The sequence below is a fragment of the Sebastes fasciatus genome, chromosome 11 (assembly GCF_043250625.1).
Source record: "Sebastes fasciatus isolate fSebFas1 chromosome 11, fSebFas1.pri, whole genome shotgun sequence".
Taxonomy (NCBI): domain Eukaryota; kingdom Metazoa; phylum Chordata; class Actinopteri; order Perciformes; family Sebastidae; genus Sebastes; species Sebastes fasciatus.
This window is the reverse complement of record NC_133805.1, coordinates 34,868,850-34,880,868: the sequence shown is the minus strand read 5'-3', so window position 1 is coordinate 34,880,868 and position 12,019 is coordinate 34,868,850. Positions and strand designations below refer to the sequence as shown.

General features: G+C 41.3%; 1 protein-coding gene across 1 annotated transcript in view; it reads right to left on the bottom strand.

Moving 5' to 3' along the window:
- LOC141777791 (ADAMTS-like protein 2) overlaps positions 1-12,019 on the bottom strand; it is a 28,205-nt gene that overhangs the window by 6,977 nt on the left and 9,209 nt on the right. Inside the window, exons 4-13 of the mRNA XM_074652349.1 lie at positions 8,028-8,103; positions 7,765-7,867; positions 7,221-7,366; positions 6,933-7,056; positions 5,848-5,928; positions 5,308-5,483; positions 4,748-5,186; positions 3,433-3,501; positions 1,097-1,442; positions 747-847 (exon numbers count right to left, since the gene is read on the bottom strand). Coding sequence (XP_074508450.1) covers positions 747-847; positions 1,097-1,442; positions 3,433-3,501; positions 4,748-5,186; positions 5,308-5,483; positions 5,848-5,928; positions 6,933-7,056; positions 7,221-7,366; positions 7,765-7,867; positions 8,028-8,103 — 1,661 coding nt within the window. The remainder of the gene's footprint in view (positions 1-746; positions 848-1,096; positions 1,443-3,432; positions 3,502-4,747; positions 5,187-5,307; positions 5,484-5,847; positions 5,929-6,932; positions 7,057-7,220; positions 7,367-7,764; positions 7,868-8,027; positions 8,104-12,019) is intronic.

Sequence of the window (12,019 nt, the reverse complement as noted above, 5' to 3'; positions counted from 1 at the left end):
AAACATTATTTGGACGGCTATTATAAAGTTACAACTGATGATTATAATACCTTGTTAAATGGTTAATAAATACTGTGTAAAGCATCTATAAACATAATTTAGATACAGTTAATACCTTGTTAAATGGTTAATAAATACTGTGTAAAGCATCTATAAACATTATTTAGATAGATAGTTAATACTTCGTCAGTGGTTGATAATTGGTTTCTGGTCCATCTATCTATGTAATGTTTATAGATGCTTTACAAATAATTTCTTAAAGGTTTACAAATCATTCGGTAATCATTAATAAATACTTAATATATAGTATGTAAAATATTATAATGTGTGCAACAGTAAACTGTAGTTTACTAATGTAATCAGAATGTAATTGATATCGTTTCTTATCAGCTATGATTCAATATATAATTTATAAACTAATTATATCATATTACACAAACTAATGATAAAAAATGAATTTATAGCATTGCTAATAATTAGTAAACATGGTTAATTATCATTGAAGTGTTTGTTAACAGTAAAATAACTATTGATTTATCAATATACCATTTATAAATGATGGTTATTATAATGTTATACAGTGGTCTGGAACTCTGTCTGAGGTGTCCTGATATGCAATATGACCCCTTCAGTACCAGCCGATAACACACCCATACTGTATGTTCTATAGCTGCATTATCAGTACAAATAGAAATCAGTGTGGGTATCATCATACTGGTGTACTTGCATGTTGTAAATGTGTTTACCTGTTGTACAGGTTGAGCTGCAGGGAGCGTAAGCAGAAAGCTTCCAGCGATACATGTCTGCCAGACTGATATCTGGGTCCAGACCCACATCAAAGTCATTACTGGAGAGAGACAGAGACACGCAGGCACATTTTGAAACCTGATATTTTCCAGTTAATTTTATAAAAACCCAGTAATGTAACAATTATGATGGTAAAGTATTGCTCATTATAAGCTATAAGCAAGGAATAAATGGATGATAATAAGCTGTAGAAATTGATTTGGTATAAATGTGTAGTGAATGGCATCTTATAGCATGACGGTTCCCTTCAAGCAAATACTGGATGTGTTCGACAGCTGTTGCCTCATACCTCTCTGTGTTGGCTGCCTGGACTGCAGGCACCTGTTGCAGCTGTACCAAGACGGCAGCGGGTGTGTCTGAGTGTGTGCCCGTTTCTGGGTGTGTAACAGAGTGTGTGTCAGTAACCGTGAGCATTTCCAACTGAGGGTCTGAGTGTGTTTCTGTGTCTGTGGCAGACGACGTTTGCACACGTGTTTCTGCCGGCGACTGTGGCTCGGCGAGTGTATGTTTAACGGAGTGTGTGTTTGACTGTGTGAGGGAGTGTGTGTCCGAGTGTGTGTGGTTGTAATGCAAGTCCTCCAGGAGCAGATAGGGGGCGTCTTCTGGCAGGGCTGCAGAATGAACACTCTGACTACCTGTGAATGGATAGAAACAGATGAATGACTCTAAAAGACCCACTTAGACCCAGATTTGTCTTTTTTTTAGGGGGGAGTTCAGGGGTTCTTTATGTGGAGATAGCAGGTCAGCAGTAGATGTCACATAGGAGTGGTGTACATAATCTGAAAGCTGGGAACCTGAAGATTAATTTTGAGAGGCAGCACTCTGTGTCAAGTTGTTCTAGTCATTAATCAGAGATAACCATTGTGTTTTGGTTAGGCACCTATTCAAATGTTGAAAATGTAGGTCTTAGAACATGATGATAGAAGTATATCATGGCCATTCCCATGCTCACTCATAAGTTGTTGCAATTTTTGGGTTGATACCATTTGTTACACAGATTTGGTGCTACATTTTACCATTTTTTATCACTTTACAATTGATAAAAATGATCAATAATCCCTCCAAAATATCACATTAAGACACCAAGACCTTGAGGAACACCATAGAAAAAGCCATGCTGTCATTTGGTAACAAAAACTTTTGTCATTTGGAGATTTCTGCAAGAAAGTTATTTTTCGCCGATTGGATGGCGAGCACTTCTGTTGAGTAAACTGCTCAGAACTGCCCTTATTGTCAATCTAGCTAGGAAAGCCATCCATCCTCTGAATGCTCTAGGTCTCTAGTTTGATCCATCCATCCTCTGAATGCTCTAGGTCTCTAGTTTGATCCATCCATCCTCTGAATGCTCTAGGTCTCTAGTTTGATCCATCCATCCTCTGAATGCTCTAGGTCTCTAGTCTGATCCATCCATCCTCTGAATGCTCTAGGTCTCTAGTTTGATCCATCCATCCTCTGAATGCTCTGGGTCTATAGTTTGATCCATCCATCCTCTGAATGCTCTAGGTCTCTAGTTTGATCCATCCATCCTCTGAATGCTCTGGGTCTATAGTTTGTGGCTGTAAAGTTTCATGAGGCTGTGATTATCCTAGAGGTCACCACAGGTCATTTTATACAGTGAGGTCACGTTTAAAAAAATGGTCTCACTACAATGGAATGGCTTCTATGGGGACTAACATCATCACACATGAATACAGTTGGGCTCATTGAATCCACAAGAGTCTCAGCTTTACAGTGATTCCCAATTTATGTAATTCAAGACTGTTTAGGGACCCCAGTATGCAGAAATATTCAAATACACCATTTTAGAATAGGAGAAAATAACACATTTATACTGCATGTGATTATCATAAAGTGGGCATGTCTGTAAAGGGGAGACTCGTGGGTACCCATAGAACCCATTTTCACCCACATATCTTGAGGTCAGAGGTCAAGGGACTCCTTTGAAAACGTCAATGCCAGTTTTCCCTCACCAAACTTTTGCGTAACTTTGCAGCGTTATTTATTTTATGATACTTTAAAACTAAGCCCACTACAGCCTCCTAGAGACAGTAATGTTGGCCAGGAGGTTTTAATGGATACATACCAGTGAGATTATTGTAAAATAATGAAGAATTATTTCATAGATTAAGATAAACAGACGTATTAAAAATGGAGAACTATTGATTGTCTGTTTTAATAGTTGTTAAACTAAACTAACATCTTGTTTTTTCTCTGTTTAAATGTCACTTTTATGGCCTCTTCTCTTCACATGAAGGTCAGAGGTCAAGGGACAGCTACAGAACAGCACACTGGAGTTAGTAGGTCTGTTGTATGCTTCATTCCCATCCTATCCAATCCCTTTGTGTGGAGGAGTTGCCATATTGAGGCCTATCCCACACCATATAGTGGTGCTGACTCACCATACTGCACTACCCCACAACACAGGCAAAAGTCACATTTTCATAAAAATGTGTAAAATGTATTATGAAAAAATGTGTTTAAATGATCATCTCAATTGTCATGACATTTCCTTGTGTATCATAGCATAATATTTCAAGTGTAACATACAGTATACAAATGTTTCATTTTCCTAAAGGTATTAAAACGCTCCACACAGAGGTGTGAGGCTTCATGTGTGTGTCCTACCAGGCAGAGGGAGCACCAGAGTGTTGTCATCAGCAGCGGATGGCTCGTCTATCGAGTTGGAGGAACTTCCTTAATGAACGGAAAAACAAAAAGAGAGACAATGAGACAAATAGATACATTTAGATAGATACAGACGGACAGACAAGAGGTTATTTGGTCATGTAAAGGCCAGTATACAGTATACTCCTAATGAAGGGCTGTTACCCCAGCCTTCTGCCGTCATCAGCCCGGTGTGTATTAAAGCTAGACCAATATACTGGCCATATAGAGCGCTCCAGGGATGATGTATTTTTGTCGACTAACCAGGAAGTTAGCATCGCCCTGCTTCCCTCCACAGAAAGCCAATGGGATTGTTCCGTCGGGTTTTGGATTATTGCAGAAAATAAACTCTGTGGCAAACAAGCGTTTATGATTTTGTTCAGCAAGATGATCTCCACAAATGAACACCACATTATGATTTTTGAAACGTGAATGCAATCGGCAGAAGTAAAAAGCTAACGTTAGGTTATAAATGAACTACACCCCGGTCACGAGCGTGAGTATACACAATGAGACTGTAAAGGAGGACGAGTCGGCGTGATGACGTTTAGTAGTCTCATTTAGCCGCTTGTGAGCAACCGCCTTTTTTAACACACGTAAATGCTTCAAAAGTCATGAGTGAGGTATTTGGCTTGTGTTAACTACAGATCTTATTTCAGGCATCTAACTAAAAACCCATCGACTTCCAGACGAGGGAACTGGAAGTGGTAAAATGCTAACTCATTTCTGGGTTTCCGGACTCATTCCTGTAGCACTATTAGCTTATTATTGATATATCATGTTGGCTTATATGTTATGAAGATAACAATATCATCAGCGTGATGACGTCTTATAGCTGAAACACGTTTGTTTGATTGCCCAGAATAAACCAAAAAAGACTTTTTTATCTGTGAGTGGCGGTGATTTGTTTCTTCTGTTCTTACCTCTACCTGGTACAACGATACTGTTCCAAGATTTGGAGACGTGCTCGCTGCTATTTTCTATTTTGGCTTATGTTAACTAATAAGTAACAAGAAATTGCAGTGCACAAAGATAGTTTGAGGAATCCCTCAACTCGGTCACAGTTAATTAAAAGGAGCTAAATTCCGTAATACAGAGCATTAATGAAGCAACCAACATCTATTGTCTATGTAAAGCTATAGAGGAGTGATGCTATGAGCATTTTTACTCCATGGTTGATTATTTGTCAGCTGACGAACCATCACTGAAGCACCGTCTATTGGCAGCATCTCTGCAGACTAATGTGTTAAAGAACACAGATTGGTCTGTGACTCACGGTAGCCAGATGGTACTGGAGGTCCTCGCTCCTCAACGTCATTATGGCTGAATACATGACTAGTGACACTCGCCGGTCTGTAGACCAACATGGCAGCTGGCGGTGGAGGGCTGGGTGTCCTGATCTCCCACACTACCTCCTCCTCCTCCTCCTCCTCTTCTTCTTCTTCTTCTTCTTCGTCCTGCAGCTGGACATCTGATTGGTCATCAGCTCCCAGCTGGGTGTTGTAGTGATGGACAGATGTCACACTCCCTCTAGTGTGATTGGTCGCTCCAACATGAACTCTGACTTCCTCATTTACCAAGTTATAGGGCAGGTTCAGATGGGAGTGGGAGGGGCCTGTGGTGACGCCGCCTTCTGTAGCAGTGATGTCATGAGATGTGCGGGGGATGGTGTATTCGTAGGTGATGTGGGGGAGCTTCCCATTCAGGTTGTAGTACTTCATGTCCAAAGAGAAAAATCACAGGTTAACTACTTCATACTGGAACTGAACTCATTCCTTTATTATTATATTAAAATGCGTCACACATATACTTGTCCTGTGTGTGTGTGTTTACTACCATAACATTCAGGCCCTGAAGTGTTGGTCCCTGGGCAATGATATACTCCAGCCCGTCAGAGAACACATTGCTCGGACGTCGGTATTTAAACACTGTTCCCGCCACGTGGAAGTTTTGAGGATTGTCAAACACAGTGTTTCCGTTGAAAAAGAAATGGCCAGCTTCATCTGACAGGGCTAGATAGGAGGGGAAACATCATTATCATTCTGTAATTTCATTTTACGTTTTTGCACTCATTGATGATGCCACTATCATCCCCTCTCCTCCAGAGGTGTAAGACAGTATGAGAAAAATAATGTGTTTTCCGAACATTAAAGCATGTAAACATGTTCTACTAGAAACCCAAAATACAAGCCTGAAAAAATACCTGAAAATGAGCATGATATGTCCCCTTTAATATATATATATACTATATATATATATGTATAATTTTATAATAAAAAACATCCTAGAACCACCGTCACAGTGTTTCTTTTTAGGTTTTAAATCTGTTGATTTCATACTCAGTTTATTGACCTTAAAGAAGTTGTAGGTTCTCACCCAGGATGTTCTCAGTCTTGTGTCTCTCTATGATCTGAACGTCTGAAGCTCCAGCTGGGATGTTGGTGATGAACACATAGCCTGATGACAAAAACACCTACTTTTACACACAGGCACGATTGTCAGTGGGGAACTAATCATCAGAGAACAGTGTGTACTAAATGAACCAAAGACACCAACGTGGCTAAATATGTCCCGAACACGTTTCTGTTACGAAACAACCAGGATACCGAGATCAACAGTATGCATCGCCTCAGTTCATCAATCTCAGCTGCTTCGTGGTCAGTTAGCTTAGAATGAGCCCTTCATATCTACATAGGGAGCGTGTGCTCTTCTCGGAGTCCACTATGGTGCACCGCCATGTTTCTACAGTAGCCCAGAACAGACAAACCAAACACTGGCTCTAGAGAGAGCCTTTCACGTTTTTACGTTACCTGAAGGCCACCGTAGTTCTCCGACAGGCTTGTGAAACTGCGTTAACGTGAGCCGCAGAGTGCTAAACCGTGGTACCGCCAGCCGCCATCTGACTTCTGTTGCTCCTAAAGTAGTGTTATTATGTTATGGACGGCCTCTGAGAGAGGTGAACGGTGTTACCACGGTTTTGCACTCGGCGGCTCACGTTATCGTAGTCTTGGAAAGGGAGGAGTGAGCGGAGGGGTACTCAGTTGGTTGCAATCTGCAACCACACCGCTAGATGCCACCAAATCCTACACACTGTCCCTTTAAGAATCCCTCCATGCACAGCCTGGCGGTTGTCACCCAGAAGCACTGCATTTACAACTTAAACGGTTAAAGTGGTATTACAACAGTCTTTGGGAAGCTATACCATAGTCATCCCACCAGTTTCAGGCTTCTAGACATTCTGCAATGAATTAATTACAGTGAAATTTGATGAGAGGGTTCCTGAAGGCCCAGATGACTGTTTTCATCAGAAAACAGCAGCTGGCTTATCAGTGAAATAGAAATTAGAATGTGAATCCAGCATATTCAGTGTAACCAGATTCAACACCAGCTAACTTGACTTTAATCATAACGGTTCAGAATTTATACTTGTATGCACATTTGTGTGTTTGTGTGTGTGTTACCTAACTGTGTGAGTGCCTTCCTGTATGATCCAGAGACGCGCTGGCAAGACGTCCCGTTGCCTCCACACACTCCACATCTGTCTACTGCCTTACTGCTGTACAGCTCCCCATCACAACCTACAGGCTGGAGGAGAACGGACAGTTAGGTTGGTAGTTGTTTAGAGACTTCACTCGTCCAGCCGGGGGGATTTTTCTCATCAACAAGAAACATTTGTTATAAAGAAGTGTAAAAACTAAATCTAATTCTAACAGAAAAATAAAATCATGACATTTTTCTTGTTGGGTTACCTGACATATTCCCACTATACAGACTCCATGGTATTTGGCATCGCGGCAGAATGTACCATCGTGGGCAGGAACTAGCAGCTGTCGCTCACCACTGATGGTTGTGCACTGCAGGTCACATGGCTTATTGGAGATGCTGATGTAATCAGCTACACAGGAAATGACATATTAAAAAAAAAAAGAAAAGATATTTACTTTAGTGACATCACATTAAAGGATTTCTGTGCAATGAAGTCTACAAAATTCAATTAGTTACATGTGGTTATCATTTTGGACTGGCCGAATGCAAAGCTGCCCCGTGCAGCTTTAAGTGAAGGTGGTAGACGAGTAACCTCAATCTTTCACATTTGCTGGGACTCAGTAAGACTGAATGAAAGCAATCAAGCTCAATGATTATCAGAATATGCTCCATTGACAATTACAGACAGCTAGGAGAGTATGGCATTGTGATTTCCTTTGACTGTGTTAAAGATTGATACCTGACAGGCAGACTGATGGAAAAGAAGAAGAAGAAAGACTAATAGAATACAATAGATTGATATCATACCTGGGTAAAGAGGTATCCACTGGTAGTATCTTCTTCCAAAGGCTTTAGAATTGAATTGGGAACACTGGTGCTGTTTGAAGCTCACACTGGGGCTCGGACAGGGCTGAAAAGCACAATGAAACACTCACAAACACATACAGAAAAGGATACCTGCAGCTTAAAGAGTTGTTTTTTTTACCTCTTCCATTAACCTCTGTGTTCTACGGTTAAGGACTCAATAGAGAATGAATCCGTATAGCATCAGTATCAGTGTAGCATCATACCTGGTTTGGACAGAGTTGGTACTGTTTAGGAGAGCCAACACAATATGAGCTGTTTACATTCTGGGTGGTGGACAACCTGGATACAGGAGACAGGATACAATATGATTAATACGCTGTCAACACTATCATCCCAGTATCACATCAGAGAGAGGGCAAATTTCCTTTGTGTCTCCTCAATTTGGTGTCCTTTCTGTTCAAAAACTGAAGCACTTAAAGTTGCAGTGGGTAGAAATGGAGTCAATATGATTAAAAACTTTATTTTTATAAAACGGTCACTATATCCTGACAGTAGTGCATGAGACAGGTAATCTGAAAAAAATCATGTGCATATGTGTCCTCCGGTGTTCCTAACGGCATCTGCAAGATTTCACAGACCGGTGGAAAACAAGCAGTCAGAGCTGATCTGGAGTCTGCCGTCTCTGAGCAGCTGTCAATCACTCTCGAACTCCGACCACATGGTCAAACTAGGCAGCGCTAATCAAATATCGAATAATATGTATAATATAAAAATATCGAACCGGATCATGATCCGGATCGCGACCAAAATCTAATGGATTGTTCATTGTGCCACACCCCACCCCTCCAAAAAAATTCATTCAAATCCATCACAGACTTTTGGAGTAATCCTGATAACAGACAAACCAACTAACCAACGCCGGTGAAAACACAACCTCCTTCCTAGGCCTTCGGCCTTGGCGGAGGTAAAAATAACTTCTCCAGTTGTATCTTTGTTAACAAGCAGGATGAGTCAAGTAAGGTGAGGTCCACGGGAACCTTAATCAAGCTGTAAATGAATCCATCACAGAAACAATTTCACTGCAAGATAAATACACAGACTACTGTTTTTGTATGTTTTTGTGTCATGTCGCCACAGCAGTGACTGACCGGGCTGTAATAGTGGCTGTTCTTACTGGCTGCAAGGCAAAGCTGGCGAGGAAATAATCATATGCTATGGTCTTCACAGTCACCAGATCTCAACCCAACTAAACACCTATGGGAGATTTTGCAGTGATGTGTTTGACAGCACTACGATCTGTTGAAGGAACTAAACTAAAACAACTTCATGTTGGGTTTTCCTTCGTCACCTACCTATCGCTGTGTGACGGATGAAATATTATGAATGAAATATCTCTTAATAACAGCAAGGAATCGAAGCGCAGGTAAATCCTAAAGCCTGTGGGCTGCCAGTTGAAGAGCCAAGGCTTAGTGGGTGTTTAGAAAATGTATGAAACCAACGTTACCATCCACAACCATCTTTTTTCCAAAACCACTCCATTATGCCCACACAGCTTACGTGACATCTCACCCATTACCATTTCTTTGTGAAATAAATACTACTTTGTAGTGATTCACTGACATTTGGTGCTCATAATGAAAAGTGAGTTTATTTCTGTAATGAGTAGCTAGAGCAGCTGTCGCTATGAGCAAACAGTACTTATATACACCTCTCAGACACTTGGCAAAAAATCCCACTACACATTCAAAGTGCTCCATGCTGACTAATGCTGATGTTATCCCCTTTACTGTCTCACATTTTATACACTGACTACTAACTAACACTAAATGTATCACCATTACCACCAAATATTTCCACGTCTCCAAATGAGAAGCACCTCTTTCCATAAAGGCTGCTTTTCAACCACTTTTCAGCAGCTCGATTAGAGTGAGTTAAAAAGGTAATACCACTCTAAGCTGAACTGGTATGCTGTAAACATTGTCTAAATTAATCAGCGCACAATCTTACTATCATTATTACCTTTACAACCTTTTTTCACTCATCCTACTCACAAAGCTGATATTCACCAGGTTCTGCCCTACCACTAATCTTTCTGTAACTCCTCTTCATGTCTCGTACCACGACTTCATATCCTTCTCTCTACCCCTCTTTCAAACTCCCAAAGCTCTCTCTTCCACACATCCTTATCCACCTCAACCTTTGCTCCTCTTCTCCCTCATCTGTCCTGTCTGCTCTCCCCTCACCTGACTCCTACAACTCATGCCTCCCAACTCTGCCACAGACATTAGCTGGGTTTCCAGCAAAAGACTTTTAGTCCCTTTAACTACTTTTCAAGGAACTAAAAGGTTCCTTCACCCCACTGTTGTCTGCGTTTCCACCGCGGTCTAAAGACCTGCGAAGATTAGGCAAATCAGTCTGCTGACGTATGAAAAAGCAACATGACATGAGACGAGGGCTGCTGGTGATCACAGAGGTAAACACACTCTGCAGCCTGTAGTTCAGTGTACCCGCCTGTTTCATCTAAAAGAAACACGCTGGGAAAATATAAACGTTAGGTTTTATCTCACTGCGACAACATTTACTGCTGCACGTTGGATGTAATGAATGAAATTAGGGTTATTTATTTGTGCTTTAGAATGTAACCGCCATGAAACAATCAGAAAATAACTGTTTTTCTCTCATTCACAGCACCACCACAATGTCTCCCTCTCTTCTACCGCTCACCCTCGCAATCTCTCTCTCTCTCTTTTTTCTCAATGAGTCGGGAGGTCGACAGCAGAGCCTAACTTTTCTTTCAATGTTATTAAACAGAGAGAAATGCTCTCCCCTTGTCCTAAAATGGTCCTAAATCGATACTAGAGTACTTCCTTGTTTATGTGTGAAGCGGTACACAAGTTGAAGCGACGGCGCTGCGTTTTGTGCGTTTCACCAATCAGCGACGGTCATCCCTGCAAAACTCCACCCCGAAAGTTCCACTACTTTCAGAAAGTACTATCCCCGACCAGTGCCTTTTTTGGGGGTAAAAAGGCCCTGTAAAATGTCGGGTGGGGTTATGTAAAGGATGGTTCCACTGCGTCATCGAGCCATGATTTCAGCCCCGCCTAAAAAATGCTGAACACCAAACTGGCGAAAAACAGTTTAACGGTCTAACTCCACAATCCAGTACTACAATGTTCACAGTCTTTGCAACATGTTTTCAGTCATTATTTTCCAAAATTTATAATGTGTTTAGAAACAAATATCTGAATTTCCTATAAACGGCCTTTAAGTAACTTTGGATAAAAGCGTCAGCTAAATAAATGCAATGAGTATTTTAATTAACAAATGAGCGATAAAAGGTCATGGGTGTGATGATGTAGGTGAATGCTGAATGGTAAAACTTTGTACAGTTTCAAAGTGGACATTATGAGGTACACACGTCATTCCTGCTATTGCTGTGTGTGTGTGTGTGTGTGTGTGTGTGTGTGTTTACTGTAGGTTTCTATTGTGTTTGTGTGACTACCAGCAAGTCCATACATTCATGTCTTCAGAGGAAACATGACATGCGAACAACATTAGCCGACTCTGAAGAACAGTAACTACTCCAATGTACTTTTAACAGTGAAAGAGTGAGGACCTCTTTATTCACTTTAAACCAGCTGATGGAAAACATCTCAAGGGTCTCAGAACTTCACAAGTTTGCAAAATTTCGCAACAAGTAACATGTGTTTGCAACAGTTGTACCAAGAAAATCAGTCTAAGAGTGCTGTAGTTTATGGTTAACATGATCCTAATTCTGTGTGTGTGTGTGTGTGTGTGTGTGTGTGTGTGTGTGTGTGTGTGTTAGGAGGGACCTACAGGAGTCCAGCATGGAGTTAATGCATCTGTCTTTCATTACCATGTTAACTGCACCCCCCACACACACCTCCTCTGCCTATCTATCTGTGTCTCTCTTTCTTCAGCCCATCCTCCTACACTGTTTAGACGGTAAAGTAGGAGAGACTGCAGGAGGAGGTGAGCGGGAGGTCACTGTGTGAGAGTGTCACATCTAATTGGTAGAAGGTGACGAGGGTAGGACAGGAGAGGAAGAGGACAGAGGGGGAAAAAAAGCAGGAGAGGCGATTAAGGGAGAGAGGAAGAAGAGGAGAAGAGTGTGGAAAAAAGAAGTGGAGAGGAGAGGAAAAAAATGGAAAGAGGAGTAAAAGGGGCAGACATGAGAGGAGAAACTGGGAAGGAGAAAAACAAAGAAAGGGGGAGGAGGGGGAAGAAGGCCAAC